The 18014-nt window shown below is 42.9% G+C and overlaps 1 protein-coding gene across 1 annotated transcript in view; it reads right to left on the minus strand.

The window, feature by feature from the left end:
- The window catches only part of LOC115109098 (zinc transporter 7), a 34068-nt gene extending 16341 nt beyond the window's left edge, over positions 1-17727 (minus strand). The window contains exons 1-8 of the mRNA XM_029633693.2: positions 17566-17727; positions 16910-17011; positions 16355-16468; positions 12467-12554; positions 12147-12279; positions 4636-4824; positions 3274-3321; positions 613-748 (exon numbers count right to left, since the gene is read on the minus strand). Coding sequence (XP_029489553.1) covers positions 613-748; positions 3274-3321; positions 4636-4824; positions 12147-12279; positions 12467-12554; positions 16355-16468; positions 16910-17011; positions 17566-17645 — 890 coding nt within the window. The 5' untranslated portion in view covers positions 17646-17727. The remainder of the gene's footprint in view (positions 1-612; positions 749-3273; positions 3322-4635; positions 4825-12146; positions 12280-12466; positions 12555-16354; positions 16469-16909; positions 17012-17565) is intronic.
- Positions 17728-18014: the final 287 nt, after the last annotated feature.

Below are 18014 nucleotides of genomic sequence, written 5' to 3' on the forward strand. Positions count from 1 at the left end.
AGTGGGTGAATAAACTTGGTTTGAGCTTTTTCTAGTCCGTTTGAGTTTTTACTCTGTTTGTTCAGAACCTAACATGATCAGAGTTCATTTTTGCCATTGAAAAAAATATTGTAATACTGGCATCAGCCCTACTAAAGACATTAAACTGGATACGAATACCTATATTCAATGTCATGGGAGAAGCCAGTGTGCAATATTCCTTGGGTGTGGCCCTACTTGTGGAGCATTCAATGGATGGGGATTGTGACATTTCTCTGGAGTTCTCTGCTACCATGGCAAGTCAAAAACAATCCAAGTGAACTACACTAATGAGTCCAAAATCACAACTACTGGGCCGTGTTTTAAGAACTGTTTGCAAAAGTGCAAAAATCAAACAAAGAAAGGTTATATAACCTAAAAAAAGGTATGTCCTGGTTTGAGCTGTACTTACGGTATCTGGTTCCATCCTGAAGATAATGCTTCCAAACTGTACTGGTGAAAACCCTTTCTATGTGTATGTGCTACTTTCTGGCAGAAGTTTGACGATGGCCTTTAAGTTTCTCTTTTATGGGAATATCTGTAAAATGAGTGTGTGACCTGTTGGGAATTTACTGCTGTGTACGGTCATCTCACCTGACTCCGATCAGAATGGAGATGCACATGGAGCAGATGGGGTCAGCGATCATCAGGTCATACTTCTGCATCAGGATGGCCGAGATGATCACTCCAACGCTGCCCAGGGTGTCTGCTACGATATGTAAAAACACCCCTGCAAAACAACATTGGTCGTCATAAGTATTTCATATCATCCTTATCTACAAATAAGTCCCGCAACCAATACTGGGCAGAAGTTAAAACATTTGATTTTTATTATCATTAAACTTTTTTATTATCATTAAACTTTTTTATTATCATTAAACTTTTTAACATTCATGCTCAACACATAAGTACTCTGACTTCGGAAATCAACACCATAGTACCCTCCAAGTTCGTCATCAAGCTCGAGACCCTGGGTCTCGACCCCGCCCTGTGCAACTGGGTACTGGACTTCCTGACGGGCCGCCCCCAGGTGGTGAGGGTAGGCAACAACATCTCCTCCCCGCTGATCCTCAACACGGGGGCCCCACAAGGGTGCGTTCTGAGCCCTCTCCTGTACTCCCTGTTCACCCACGACTGCGTGGCCACGCACGCCTCCAACTCAATCATCAAGTTTGCGGACGACACAACAGTGGTAGGCTTGATTACCAACAACGACGAGACGGCCTACAGGGAGGAGGTGAGGGCCCTCGGAGTGTGGTGTCAGGAAAATAACCTCACACTCAACGTCAACAAAACTAAGGAGATGATTGTGGACTTCAGGAAACAGCAGAGGGAACACCCCCCTATCCACATCGATGGAACAGTAGTGGAGAGGGTAGCAAGTTAAGTTCCTCGACATACACATCACAGACAAACTGAATTGGTCCACTCACACTGACAGCGTCGTGAAGAAGGTGCAGCAGCGCCTCTTCAACCTCAGGAGGCTGAAGAAATTCGGCTTGTCACCAAAAGCACTCACAAACTTCTACAGATGCACAATCGAGAGCATCCTGGCGGGCTGTATCACCGCCTGGTACGGCAACTGCTCCGCCCTCAACCGTAAGGCTCTTCAGAGGATAGTGAGGTCTGCACAACGCATCACCGGGGGCAAACTACCTGCCCTCCAGGACACCTACACCACCCGATGTTACAGGAAGGCCATAAAGATCATCAAGGACATCAACCACCCGAACCACTGCCTGTTCACCCCGCTATCATCCAGAAGGCGAGGTCAGTACAGGTGCATCAAAGCTGGGACAGAGAGACTGAAAAACAGCTTCTATCTCAAGGCATTCAGACTGTTAAACAGCCACCACTAACATTGAGTGGCTGCTGCCAACACACTGTCATTGACACTGACCCAACTCCAGCCACTTTAATAATGGGAATTGATGGGAAATGTAAATATATCACTAGCCACTTTAAACAATGCTACCTTATATAATGTTACTTACCCTACATTATTCATGTCATATGCATACGTATATACTGTACTCTACATCATCGACTGCATCCTTATGTAATACATGTATCACTAGCCACTTTAACTATGCCACTTTGTTTACTTTGTCTACATACTCATCTCATATGTATATACTGTACTCGATACCATCTACTGTATGCTGCTCTGTACCATCACTCATTCATATATCCTTATGTACATATTCTTTATCCCCTTACACTGTGTATAAGAGAGTAGTTTTGGAATTGTTAGTTAGATTACTTGTTGGTTATCACTGCATTGTCGGAACTAGAAGCACAAGCATTTCGCTACACTCGCATTAACATCTGCTAACCATGTGTATGTGACAAATAAAAATTTGATTTGATTTGTATCAGTTACAACTGAAGTTTTTTTTAAACCCAGTTGGGCAGGTTGATTTGGACTGTATGTAAGGCGCAGCTCTGACACTGGACTCACTTCCGCTGACTCTGGGCTGACATGTCACATGTATGTCACATTGTTCCCATGGGCTTATGCATTGCACTGCTCTCCTTGAGAGCAAGCTACAACCTCCCCCCACAGTCCCAAGGTCAAAAGGTTACACAACGCCAATTTCCCCACAACACAGACTTTAATTAGTCCTTTCATATTCACGTCGATTGAAACTTCAGAAGTTGAGATATAGGCGGCAGGTAGCCTAGCGGTCAGAGCATTGGGCCAGCAACCGAAAGGTTACCTGCGCCGACAAGGTAAAGAAATCTGTTGATGTGCCCTTGAGCAAGGCACTTAACCCTAATTTGCTCCGGGGCGCTGTACTATTACTACTACACATTTCACTGCACCTAGTCAGTGTGGAGAATAAAAACGGTTTACAGGCTAAGACAGTGAAATTATATTAATAGATACACAAAAAAAGTTTTAGCCTCAAAACATTTTCCCGGTGTTTAAAGGGCACTTCAACCACAAATTATAAATTGCTACTGTGCCTATAACTTTGATTTGGGGCATTTTTCTGAAGCCCAATCTAGCACTGCAATTGTACAGGAGACAATACATTTTGTTTTATTATCTTGAACTGGATGAAAATTCATGACTACAATCTCACACACATTAAATCGGCCATTACGGAGGTGACGAATGGTGGCGTAAGCAAATATTTTCAAATAAAAATTAAACGTTGTGCGCAGCGTACATACAGTAGGTGAACAAATTAGTCAATAGCTGGATTATGCTGTGCATCAAATTAGCTAAGTCATTTAAATGTTCAGTACCTTGCAAAATCTGTTTGCTGGAGCCCTTGCCTGGTGTGTGCAGTTCATCTGGAATAAATACATACATTAAATACAGCAGACAATTAGTATTAACTATAGAAAACAGGGCAAACAACAACTTGGATTCACAACAGCATTTCAACTGCCTGCATAGGTTCAGCGAGACTTCTGCTGGGACACAATATATAGTAACAACTGTCATTTGGCAGACACTTTTATCCAAACGTACGGGTGGGTGGCCCCGGGACGTACGGGTGGGTGGCCCCGGGACGTACGGGTGGGTGGCCCCGGGACGTACGGGTGGGTGGCCCCGGGACGTACGGGTGGGTGGGTGGCCCCGGGACGTACGGGTGGGTGGGTGGCCCCGGGACTCGAACCCATAACCCTTGTAGTGCAAGCGCCACGCTCTACCAACTGAACCATACAGGATCGTGACTGAAAAGGTGAGTGAAGTGCTGCCACATACACAAAGTGCCAGCTCACATGTCAAACCGTGTAGTGCTAGCAAAGACTGAATTGTGGTAAAAGTGTTAGTGAACAGTCAATTGCACATACTGAGCAATCAGGCCTTAAAAAACAGCTCCCTTTCCCCAACAGTACATCTTTGAGTCCCGCTTGTAGAGCTGACAGGATTTGGAAGGTTTCAGCAATGTGGTAATAGCGCCACCTAGCGTTACAGGCAAAGAGTAATTTTCAGCTAGAGGGCACTAATTCAGTGTGTAGAGATTTAAAGGGTAAATAGGTTGTTCAAACAATAAAGCGGCCACCCCGCCACTGATTTGATAAATAGCTGAGGTATGAGGGCTGAGGGCTGGAAAAATGTGACCACTCAAATTCAGACACCATGGATGGTCAGTCCTTGCATCCATAGCTATCAAAATTATAGCTTTAACCATGAGGCTATACAGTGTTTGTTTACAATGGCGTAAAAAAAAAGCATGTTTGGGTATCTGATGGGGTATGACAGTCGAACTAAGCTCATAGGCAATTATAAGTTACACTCGTTCAGAATCATTGGGTATCATGAACTTAAAAGTCCAGAAATGGATGTAGCAACCCAAATTGCACCTTTAACAAGGAATGGGTAAGAATTTATTTGGTATTGGATCCCTAAATAATGACAACACATTGAGAAGCAGAAAACTCATTTAAAGTATCTTCAATATGAATCTACAAAAATGTTTCTGGTGTTTGCATTTTCATACACCGCATATTCACTCTCCTCAAATGTTTTGTGTATTTACCTAAATGGAAATAAAACATTGCAACCCACTGAAATAACTACCAATTCTGGAACAAGAGACTGAGAATTCTCACACTGCATTACAGCCATTTTGTTTTCTGTGCCAGGTGTGGTCTCACCATGGCAGTGGGGGTCATCGTGGGAGTGACCGTGCCCTCCATGGCTGTGCCCATGTCCATCTCCATGGCTGTGCCCATCTCCATGGCTGTGCCCGTGCCCATCTCCGTGTTTGGACTCATGCCCATGACCCCCATGGCTGTGTCCATGGCCCGTACTGCCATTGAACAAAGAGTGGCTGTGGCCATGACCTGCAGAGATAGACACAGATTATCATCGTTATTACTGAAAAAATGTCAGCGGCCCAGTTTATTCTTGTGCTCAAACACCTACATCTGTGTCAAGAGGAAAACATGTAAATCAGTTGACATTCTATTGAACATAAAGGTGAAAGAATATACACTTGGCATTGGTGCTCTTCTATTCAGGGTGCTCCCTGCTTGAGGAACGTGTTCAGCTAATTAACCTGACAAAAGTCATACTATAGTAAATGTCAAATCAAATTACATGTCACATGCGCAGAAAACAACAGGTGTAGACCTTTCATGGCTTAGTTACAAGCCCTTAACACTTATTTTTCTTAACTGCATTGTTGGTTAAGTAATTATTTATTTGTTTAAACAAGGGGTCCCGGTACAGAGTCAATGTGCAGGGGCACCGGTTAGTCGAGGTAATATGTACATGTGGGGGTGGGGTGTCAATGCAAATAGGCTGGGTAGCCATTTGATTTGAACATTTGAACTGTTCAGCAGTCTTATTGCTTCAGGGTAGAAGCTGTTAAGAAGTCTGGAGCTCCGGTACCGCTTGTCGTGCGGTAGCAGAGAGAACAGTCTATATGACTAGGGTGGCTGGAGTCTGACCATTTTTTGGGCCTTCCTCTGACACCGCCTGGTATAGAGGTCCTGGATGGCAGGAAGCTTTGCCCCCGTGATGTACTGGGCCGTACACACTACCCTCTGTAGTGCCCTGTGGTTGGAGGCCGAGCAGTTGCCATACCAGGCAGTGATGCAAAAAGTCAAGTTGAAAGATGCATTTATAAGATGCATTTATATTCCTAAAACTAAAGTTGAAAATGATACTGTCGCTGCTTCCTGCTGACAAGACATTTAGATAAATATCAGGTTAAATGTCCAAATCAATAACCAATATGCAGAAACAATGTGATGTATTGAAAATATAAACTGTAATATCTACAGTCGTGGACAAAAGTTGAGAATGACACAAATATTAATTTTCACAAAGTTTGCTGCTTCAGTGTCTTTAGATATTTTTGTCAGATGTTACTATGGAATAATGAAGTATAACTACAAGCATTTCATAAGTGTCAAAGGCTTTTACTGACAATTACATGAAGTTGATGCAAAGAGTCAATATTCGCAGTGTTGACACTTCTTTTTCAAGACCTCTGCAATCTGCCCTGGCATGCTGTCAATTGACTTCTGGGCCACATCCTGTGATGGCAGCCCATTCTTGCATAATCAATGCTTGGAGTTTGTGGGTTGTTTGTTTGTCCACCCACCTCTTGACGATTGACCACAAGTTTTCAATGGGATTAAAGGTCTGGGGAGTTTCCTTGCCATGGACCCAAAATATCAATGCTTTGTTCCCATTTTGCCTTATGGCAAGGTGCTCCATCATGCTGGAAAAGTAATTGTTCGTCACCAAACTGTTTCTGGATGGTTGGGAGAAGTTGCTCTCGGAGGATGTGTTGGTACCATTCTTTATTCATGGCCGTGTTCTTTGGCAAAATTGTGAGTGAGCCCACTCCCTTGGCTGAGAAGCAACCCCACACATGAATCGTCTCAGGATGCTTTACTGTTGGCATGACACAGGACTGATGGTAGCGCTCACCTTGTCTTCTCCAGACAAGCTTTTTTCTGAATGCCCCAAACAATCGGAAAGGGGATTCATCAGAGAAAATGACTTTACCCCAGTCCTCAGCAGTCCAATCCCTGTACCTTATGCAGAATATCAGTCTGTCCCTGTGGTTTTTCCTGGAGAGAAGTGGCTTCTTTGCTGCTCTTCTTGACACCAGGCCATCCTCCAAAATTCTTTGCCTCACTGTGCGTGTAGATGCACTCACACCTGCCTGCTGCCATTCCTGAGCAAGCGCTGTACTGGTGGTGCCCCGAGCTGAATTAATTTTAGGAAACCGTCCTGGTACTTGCTGGACTTTCTTGGGCGCCCTGAACACTTTTTTCTTACGATAAATGGTTGATTCAGGTGCAATCTTACTGGCAGCAATATCCTTACCTGTGAAGCCCTTTTTGTGCAAAGCAATGATGACGGCACGTGTTTCCTTGCAGGTAACCATGGTTGATAGATGAAGAACAATGATTCCAAGCACCACCCTCCTTTTGAAGCTTCCAGTCTGTTATTCAAACTCAATCAGCACAGAGTGATCTCCAGCCTTGTCCTTAAAAACACTCACACCTGGGTTAAGAGTATCACTGACATGATGTCAGTTGGTCCTTTTGTGGCAAGGCTAAAATGCAGCGGAAATGTTTTTGGGGGATTCAGTTCATTTGGATGGCAAAGAGGGACTTTGCAATTAATTGCAATTCATCTGATCACTCTTCATAACATTCTGGAGTATATGCAAATTGCCATCATACAAACTGAGGCAGCAGACTGAAAATTAATGTGTCATTCTCAACTTTTGGCCACGATGATACACACAGTTTGAGTCAGAAGTTCACATACACATAGGTTGTAGTCATTAAAACTCATTTTTTAACCACTCCACACATTTCTTGTTAACAGACTATAGTTTTGGCAAGTTGGTTAGGACATCTACTTTGTGCACGACACAAGTAATTTTATCAACAATTGTTTACAGACGGATCATTTCACTTGATCACAATTCCAGTGGGTCAGAAGTTTACATTCACTAAGTTGACTGTGCCTTTAAACAGCCTGGAATATTCTAGAAAACTATGTCATGGCGTTTGAGGCTTCTGATAGGCTAATTGACATAATTTGAGTCAAATCGGAGGTGTACCTGTGGATGTATTTCAAGGCCTACCTTCAAACTCAGTGCCCCTTTGCTTGACATCATGGGAAAATCAAAATAAATTAGCAAAGACTTCAGAAAAAAAATGTTAGACCTCCACAAGTCTGGTTTATCCTTGTGAGCAATTTAAAAATGCCCGAGGGTACCACGTTCATCTGTATAAACAATAGTACTCAAATATAAACACCATGGGACCACGCAGCAGTCATACCGCTCAGGAAGGAGACGCATTCTGTCTCCTAGAGATGAACGTACTTTGGTGCGAAAAGATCAAATCAATCCTAGAACAACAGCAAAGGACCTTGTGAAGATGCTGGAGGAAACCGGTACAAAAGTATCTATATCCACAGTAAAACAAGTCCTATATCGACATAACCTGAAAGGCCACACAGCAAGGAAGAAGCCACAGCTCCAAAACCACCATAAAAAAGCCAGACTACGGTTTGCAACTGCACATGGGGACAAAGATAGTCTTTTTTGGAGAAATGTCCTCTGGGCTGATGAAACAAAAATAGAACTGTTTAGCCATAACGACCATAGTTATGTTTGGAGGAAAAAGGGGGAGGCTTGCAAGCCGAAGAACACTATCCCAACCATGAAACACGGGGGTGGCAGCATCATGTTGTGGGGGTGCTTTGCTGCAGGAGGAACTGGTGCACTTCACAAAATAGATGGCATCATGAGGTAGGAAAATGATGTGGATATATTTAAGCAACATCTCAAGACATCAGTCAGGAAGTTAAAGCTTGGTCGCAAATGGATCTTCCAAATGGACAATGACCCCAAGCATACAGTGGGGCAAAAAAGTATTTAGTCAGCCACCAATTGTGCAAGTTCTCCCACTTAAAAAGATGAGAGAGGCCTGTAATTTTCATCATAGGTACACTTCAACTATGACAGACAAAATGAGAAAAGAAAATCCTGAAAATCACGTTGTAGGATTATTAATGAATTTATTTGCAAACTATGGTGAAAAATAAGTATTTGGTCAATAACAAAAGTTTCTCAATACTTTGTTATATACCCTTTGTTGGCAATGACAGAGGTCAAACGTTTTCTGTAAGTCTTCACAAGGTTTTCACACACTGTTGCTGGTATTTTGGCCCATTCCTCCGTGCAGATCTCCTCTAGAGCAGTGATGTTTTGGGGCTGTTGCTGGGCAACACGGACTTTCAACTCCCTCCAAAGATTTTCTATGGGGTTGAGATCTGGAGACTGGCTAGGCCACCCCCGGACCTTGAAATGCTTTTTACGAAGCCACTCCTTTGTTGCCCGGGCTGTGTGTTTGGGATCATTGTCATGCTGAAAGACTCAGCCACGTTTCATCTTCAATGCCCTTGCTGATGGAAGGAGGTTTTCACTCAAAATCTCACGATACATGGCCCCTTTCATTCTTTCCTTTACACGGATCAGTCGTCCTGGTCCCTTTGCAGAAAAACAGCCCCAAAGCAGGATGTTTCCACCCCCATGCTTCACAGTAGGTATGGTGTTCTTTGGATGCAACTCAGCATTCTTTGTCCTCCAAACACGACGAGTTGAGTTTTTACCAAAAAGTTCTATTTTGGTTTCATCTGACCATATGACATTCTCCCAATCTTCTTCTGGATCATCCAAATGCTCTCTAGCAAACTTCAGACGGGCCTGGACATGTACTGGCTTAAGCAGGGGGACACGTCTGGCACTGCAGGATTTGAGTCCCTGGTGGTGTAGTGTGTTACTGATGGTAGGCTTTGTTACTTTGGTCCCAGCTCTCTGCAGGTCATTCACTAGGTCCCTCCGTGTGGTTCTGGGATTTTTGCTCACCGTTCTTGTGATCATTTTGACCCCACGGGGTGAGATCTTGCATGGAGCCCCAGATCGAGGGAGATTATCAGTGGTCTTGTATGTCTTCCATTTCCTAATAATTGCTCCCACATTTGATTTTTTCAAACCAAGCTGCTTACCTATTGCAGATTCAGTCTTCCCAGCCTGGTGCAGGTCTACAATTTTGTTTCTGGTGTCCTTTGACAGCTCTTTGGTCTTGGCCATAGTGGAGTTTGGAGTGTGACTGTTTGAGGCTGTGGACAGGTGTCTTTTATACTGATAACAAGTGGAGGACAGAGGAGCCTCTTAATGAAGTAGTAACAGGTCTGAGAGCCAGAAATCTTGCTTGTTTGTTACTGACCAAATACTTATTTTCCACCATATTTTTTAAAATAAATTCATTAAAAATCCTACAACGTGATTTTCTGGATTTTTTCCGCCTCATAGTTGAAGTGTACCTATGATGAAAATTACAGACCTCTCTCATCTTGCACAATTGGTGGCTGCACAATTGAACTTGCACAATTGGTGGCTGACTAAATACTTTTTTGCCCCACTGTACTTCCGAAGTTGTGGCAAAATGGCTTAAGTACAACAAAGTCAAGGTATTGGAGTGGCCATCACAAAGCCCCGACCTCAATCCTATAGAATATTTGTGGGCAGAACTGACAAAGTGTGTGTGAGCAAAGAGGCCTACAAACCTGACTCCGTTACACCAGCTCTGTCAGGAGGAATGGCTCAAAATTCATCCAACTTATTGTGGGAAGCTTGTGGAATGCTACCCGAAACATTTGACCAAAGTTAAATTTTAAGGCAATGCTACCAAATACTAATTTAGTGTATGTAAACTTCTGACCCACTGGGAATGTGATGAAAGAAATAAAGGCTGAACTAAATCATTCTCTACTATTATTCTGACGTTTCACATTTAAAAAAGTGGTGATCCAAAGGGAATTTTTACTCTGATTAAATGTCAGGAATTGTGAAAAACTGAGTTTAAATGTATTTGGCTAAGGTGTATGTAAACTTCCGACTTCCACTGTACGTGCAACAATAGCAATCATATCACTTGCATTTTTTTAAACAAGCACCGTAAACTGCACCAAATACCGGTTGTTTTTGACAAGTGGCAACAAATCACCGCTATCGAAATTAGATTCCATGCTGTTCAAACTAACTAAAAAAACTACAAATGGAAACTGGAGATATCTTTTAATCACTGGCTAGAGAACCTGCAGAAGACCGTCGGCTACATTTTGGAGTGATGCATTTGAATTTTGGGGGGTCAACAAAACGGAAAGAGAAATGCAACACTTGTCAATTACTCATATCGATATCACGTTGAAATCAATTGCGCAAGAGGTCGCACTTCCTGTTAAAACGAACACAGCTCAAAAACCACACCGATTGTAGAAGACATTTTGAAGTGTTGCATTTTGTTTCATGTGGGTCGCAACACGGTAAGTGTAACGCAACACTTTTGTTAATCACTTCCATTAATATCACACTGAAATCAATAGAACGTTTGTGGTGTAGCGCGGTTTGAACTAACACTATTCAAAGGCCACAGGGAAACTTTGAGTAACCTATACATGGCTGGTTAGATGAAACTTGTAAAAGGCTTATATGTATATTTTGGAATGTCAGATGTTTATTTTGGGAGGCTGCCATCATGGAAAACAGAACATACAATGTTTTTGTTAGTTAACTTAAAAGAATCACAACGCGGCATAGAATACCAACACTGACAACGGTTGACTGCTATGTAAGTGATGATTTGACAGTCAAATCCATGTATTGTTGTGTGGCTAGAAACTTAACTATTCGTGTGATTTCATTAACAAGATTTAAGTCCTGAGCATCCCAGCGCGAGTGATAAAATTAATGGCACAAAACCAAAGATATTGATCTGTTTAAAGCAATCAATCTTATGTCATCGTGATGACTAAACTTTTATACTAACATTACCAATCTGAGGTAAAACGGTGTAATTCCACAATTTTATGGGGTGAAAATGCAACCTTGTGTAAGGTAGTAGCAAACTGTACACATTAGCGAAATTAACATAATTTAATATGCCAAAATAATTTAACATGTCAACTCACAAACTATTGCAACAACGACATCTATCTCACTCATTTAATCATTCAGATTTTAAAAATGCCCTCGAACACAATTTACTGCACGCTCTAGACTAGAGCCTTCAGTGTCTGTGCAGCAGGCTGAAAGTTTGACGTCCATAAGAGGGGTGTTTCTAATCTCTAATTGCATGTGAAACTCAGCTTCAAGACATGTGCATGTTGTCTGACTAGTTTCCCGACAAAACTAGCTTTCCTTCATACAGTATATGAGACAAGCTAATATTAGTGTGTTTGAAAAGGGTACAGGGACTGGTGACTTCAGAGTGGACAGGGGTTAGGCAGAGAGCAGAGGGATTTGGGAAAGAGAGAGAGATACTTGGGAAAGAAAGAGTAGAGAAAGCCACACGTGAGCCTGGGAAGGATTTGAGTGAACAACTTGGGGGACAGCCAAGTAAAGGAACCTTAGGAGAAAAATTGATAAGGCAAACCACCTCATGGCTCCACCCCAATACTATATGCTTTTAGACCTAGCATAGAAGCACAAGGAGGAAGTACAGGAACTTTGAAGAGAGAAATGATCAGGAAAGGACTGACCACTTGGGAGAGTGTGATGATTAGGGGATCATGTATGGAGGTGCAAAGTGACACTGGAGAGAGAGAGATGTCCTGGTCCTACCTTCATCCCCGCCGTGAGAGTGGCCGTGGCCCCCGTGCTGGAACACAAAGATGCCAACCAGGTTAACCAGCAGTCCAGCGACGGACACTGGTAGCAGGCGATCGTGATTCACGTGTGGCGGCTCCAAAGCTCTCTGTCAGGAGCAGCAGGAGACAAGACCAGTCAAACAACATCACAAAAACATTATTCAGAATGGATCATCTTAAATAAAAAAGGTAGATACAATTGTCAATTTCAGTTAAAAAAAATATTGTCCAAACACTAGGCCCATCAACCTGGTTTCATTATGTGATATCATGAAAATGACTTCTGTGACATACCTCTACACCTTCTGAGAAAATGAAGAAGGCAGTGAAGATGAGGAACAGGCCATTCACAAACCCTGCCAACACCTCTGCCCTCACATACCTGGAAAAAGAGATAAGAATGAGAAAAACAATACACACAGGTAAACAATAAAAGGCTATAATCACCTATCCAAATACCAATGGGATTTAAAACAACTGCACCACCTTTGTTACATGAGTAGCAATACACACATCCAAATGTGTACTGAAGGTAGGGCTGTGACAGTCATGGAATTTTACATGTCTTATTTGTCAGTCAAACGACCACCGCTATAGTCGTTCATGAAGCACAATGCTCCTCTCCTCCGAACTGTCACAGTGTGCCCTGTTTTTGGTAAGCCATTGAGTGCATGCATTTCATGATAATAGTTTGCTCCTTGTTTCAGCAAGGTTTTGTTGCAATGAAGTTTCATCACGTTGTAGAGACCATGTGCCCATGGAAATTGAAACTTCCGACTTCAGCAGTCTTCAGTCAGCCGTTTGTTCCACAACACAAAATTCTAAAACTGTGTCTCCGCTCCTCTCACTTTATAACAGCTGTTATGTGAACCAGGCTTACTTTTACTTCACTACTTTTGGGTAGAGTTTATCGACTTAAAAATTAAGTTCACAAAAAATAAATGGTTATGACTTGTTTTATTTTCATCAGTCTTCATCCATAATCATCGGTTACACGATTATACAATTACCGCACCAACCCTAAGTGAAGGTGCACATTCTGTCACAGAAAGTTTTAGTGCTCACCACGATTGGAATCCCCTGGATATCAATAAAGGCATAAGATCACAAATAATGCAGGTATCCGTATACGCTTGGAAAATGGAGACGTCAGAAAAGGTCAATGTAAACATGTGCAGACACACCTTATTAGTTTGAGACAACGTAACCTTTGTAGCTTCACTCTTTGCTAGCACTCTACATCAGGGGTGTAAAGCTCAATTTGCCCCACGGACCGCATACAATCTTAGTTGAGGTCTGGACAGCCGCTCTAAAAAATGTGTTATATTTATTTGTAATGGGAATATTTAAAATGAATAAAGTTAATATTCAGTTAAGAGTAATTAACACAATGCATTTATATGTTTTCCCTTCCTGCAACACACATGATTTCCAGTTCTGTTTGTGACAGTGATGTGTGTTGGGGTTGATGGTCACTAGACTTGATACTTGAATGTTATAGGTTGTTCTCGTATCATCTGATAGTGATTGACATCAGAGCTACTGAAGGAACGAGTACTGAGGACACACTGATTATTATAAACTGAGAAAAAAAAAGTCCTCTCACTGTCAACTGCGTTTATTTTCAGCAAACTTAACATGTGTAAATATTTGTATGAACATACGATTCACCACTGAGACATAAACTGAACAAATTCCACAGACATGTGACCTACAGAAATTGAATGTGTCCCTGAACAAAGGGGGGGGGGGTCAAAATCAAAAGTCAGTCAGTATCTGGTGTGGCCACCAACTGCATTAAGTACTGCAGTGCATCTCATCCTCATGCACCAGATTTGCAAGTTCTTGCTGTGAGATGTTACCTCACTCTTCCACCAAGGCACCTGCAAGTTCACTGATATTTCTGGAGGGAATGGCCCTAGCCCTCACCCTCCGATCCAACAGGTCCCAGACGTGCTCAGTGGGATTGAGATCCAGGCTCTTCGCTGACCATAGCAGAACACTGATATTCCTGTCTTGCAGGAAATCACACAGAACAAGCAGTATGGCTGGTGGCATTGTCATCCTGAAGGGTCATGTCAGGATGAGCCTGCAGGAAAGGTACCACATGAGGGAAGACAGCGTTGAGATTGCCTGCAATGACAAGCCCAGGCCGACACACGGCCCCATACCATGGCGGACCCTCCACCTCCAAAACGACCCCGCTCCAGAGTACAGGCCTAGGTGTACGCTCATTCCTTCAACGATAAACACGAATGCGACAATCACCCTTGGTGAGACAAAACTGTGACTCGTCAGTGAAGAGCATTTTTTGCCAGTCCTGCCTAGTCCAGAGACGGTGGGTTTGTGCCCATAGGCGACGTTGTTGCTGGTGATGTCTGGTGAGGACCTGCCTAACAACAGGCCTACAATCCCTCAGTTCAGTCTCAGCCTATTGCAGACAGTCTGAGCAGATGGAGAGATAGTGCGTTCCTGGTGTAACTCAGGCAGTTGTTGTTGCCATCCTGACATCTGCAGTCCTCATGCCTCCTTGCAGCATGCCTAAGGCACGTTCACGCAGATGAGCAGGGACCCTGGGCATCTTTCTTTTGGTGTTTTCAGTATCAGTAGAAAGGCCTCTTTAGTGTCCTAAGTTTTCATAACTGTGACCTTAATTGCCTACTGTCTGTAAGCTGTCCTGTAGGTTCATGCTCTCCAACACCCGCAGAGTACGACCCTGCCTCACACAGGAAGCGGCGCAGGTCCTAATCCAGGCACTTGTCATCTCCCGTCTGGATTACTGCAACTCGCTGTTGGCTGGGCTCCCTGCCTGTGCCATTAAACCCTACAACTCATCCAGAACGCCGCAGCCGTCTGGTGTTCAACCTTCCCAAGTTCTCTCACGTCACCCGCTCCTCCGCTCCCTCCACTGGCTTCCAGTTGAAGCTCGCATCCGCTACAAGACCATGGTGCTTGCCTACGGAGTGTGAGGGGAACGGCACCTCAGTACCTCCAGGCTCTGATCAGGCCCTACACCCAAACAAGGGCACTGCGTTCATCCACCTCTGGCCTGCTCGCCTCCCTACCACTGAGGAAGTACAGTCCCCGCTCAGCCCAGTCAAAACTGTTCGCTGCTCTGGCCCCCAATGGTGGAACAAACTCCCTCACGACGCCAGGACAGCGGAGTCAATCACCACCTTCCGGAGACACCTGAAACCCTACCTCTTTAAGGAATACCTAGGATAGGATAAAGTAATCCCTCTCACCCCCCTCCCCCTGAAAAGATTTAGATGCACTACTGTTCCACTGGAGGTCATAAGGTGAATAATTTGTAAGTCGCTCTTAAGATTGCTAAATGACTTAAATGTAAATGTAAGCTGTTAGTGCCTTAACGACCGTTCCACAGGTGCATGTTCATTACTTGTTTATGGTTAATTGAACAAGCATGGGAAACAGTGTTTAAACCCTTTACAATTAATTATTTTGATTTTTACAAATTATCTTTGAAAGACAGGGTCCTGAAAAAGGGACGCTTCATTTTTTGCTGAGTTTAGTATTGATGACATTATAAACACCGATTCTGTAGCAGGTGGCATAGTCACCGCCTCTCTGGCTTATGTTTAGAGAACATTTGGTACTGTCCGATTAGAATATAAAGGGCGTTGCCAAGAGGCCTGTTAGACATTTTCTCTACTTCTGTTCTGGAGATGTCTTCCTGTTGCAACTTAACGATTGCGCTTCTTTTTTATTCACCTGAAAATATCCTTTCCTCGTCGCTATTATGTAAAGGATGCTAAGGATTTTAGCCGTGTTGGTTGAAAGCAGCTTCAGAATCAGCTCTCTGGAGGGGAGTCAAACGTGAGTACTCCTCTTTTGTGGAACCTTCTGTTGGGGTTTCCCTTGGCATCTAAAGAGTACCACGCAAGAACCTTGTTGTCAAGAAATAATCTTGGTTTTATTAGTCAACTTGGTTAATATGATACCGGTTTAAAGACACTTCTGGAGCCGTACGACAGTGTAGTCTGTTGGTACGTGGTGGAAAATCCTCTAGGAGCAACACTGAAAACACGGGAGACGGGTATGTGAGTGCTCAGTGTACCTCAATTAAAACATCTTACAAACTCCTTTCGATACTGCTATAACAAAAGATCAAACCACCCACCTATGTTTGAAACCCCTGGTCTACATTGATTGCATACCTACCCATATGAGAAGGAGTCATTTGACCTCCACCTGGAGATCACTGAGGCTGCAAGTCCGGCTAAAAGTGCAGTGCAGTCGAAGAACATGTGAAAGGAATCTGATATCAAGCCTAAACTGAAAGCAAAAAAAAAAAACAGTACTTTTATGAATAACTAAGTAATGGCTGATAAAACAATAACATATTTATTCTTGCATACATTTAGTTCTAGATAGCTCGTTACTTGTCTATGGGAAGACATTACATTTTATTAAAGTGACATTTGAATACTAGCCTGGGAGACCAGACAGATAATCAGCTGGTTCCAGGTCATTTGAACACGTTGCAGAGAGGATGTCCTAGCAGAAATTAATGTACAGACGTCAAGCTGAATAGACATTTTAATACACATTGGGGAATAACAATTATCAAAGTAGCTCAAATATATATAGTTTGTGGTGCATTCCCACTGATAGGGGCAGTGCAAGCAACGGTTTATGGCACAATGCTTAGACATACGTGGCACATCCTGAAATAAGAGTTGCGTGTTTTTCGATTTATATACGGTCAGAACTTACCTGTTACTCCATATGCCGTACGATAATTCCACAAAAGCAAAGGACAGATTCAGACAGAGAAAGAAAAACAAATTGCGTGATGTTGTATCAGATAGGATTGATCTGGAAAATAAGAAATTGCACTGAGTTAGAATCCCAGCTGATGAAAGCCGCAAGCTAGCGCGAGTTATCAAACAAGCTAGCCCTGCGCTAATCACAACAGTCAAGCGTATTGCTTTTGTTTGGCAGTTTATGAATGAGAAGTAACGTTAGTTATAGCAAATATTACATACATTTAGCTGTAAAGCATGTTGACCGCATATAAATATTGAATATTATACAACCGCCCTAGGTTAGATAGCTACTACTAGATAGCTAAGTAAGTCGGAAGTAACGTTAGCTAACTTCCAGCTGTGTTGGCTAGTTAAGACCTCCATTCCGGCATCTGAAGCTAAGTTAGCTAGCCAACTAATGTCCCCTATAAATATGTCTATGTAACGTTAGCTGACAACAATATCTATCTGGTCAACCAATATAGATTGTAAAGTAGCTAGCTAATAAATCCATTATGTTTCAAGAAGCATCAGATTTTGGCTTGATTTTCAGATATCTGAATTAGCATAGATTCAAAATAGCTAAATAAAACATAAAAAGACAGTACGAACAAAACAACTTACCTGAACCATCCTGAAATCTTGGCAAGGAGGTTGAATTTGGCTGGCTTGTACTCGTCGTCTTTTATAGATAATGGTAACATTTTAGCAGTCCCAGACTGTGGCTAGGTAGCGACTGTTGGTTTGTGCTGCAACCACCAACTCAGCTCCTTCAAGCAGGAGATGAGACATGCATCCGGTTGATAGAGGGCGCTCGCGCTGCCAAACATATTACTATAAACCTAAAGCGAGTATGGCACAGGTTAAATAGAATAATAAGGTGGATAGGTTTTGAGACATAACTAAAATAAAGCCAATGATATGTTGGTGTATGGATACAGTTGGCTATCCTACATTCGGGGGTTCTGTTCCCCATCAGATACTACTGCTACCCAGAATCGTTAATCGTAATAGAAGGCTATGCTGCTCCCCATCATATAGTTATCGTTCAGTTGCAGTGATGGGACAAGACT

Source organism: Oncorhynchus nerka, linkage group LG25, assembly GCF_034236695.1.
Source record: "Oncorhynchus nerka isolate Pitt River linkage group LG25, Oner_Uvic_2.0, whole genome shotgun sequence".
In the NCBI taxonomy this organism is placed as follows: domain Eukaryota; kingdom Metazoa; phylum Chordata; class Actinopteri; order Salmoniformes; family Salmonidae; genus Oncorhynchus; species Oncorhynchus nerka.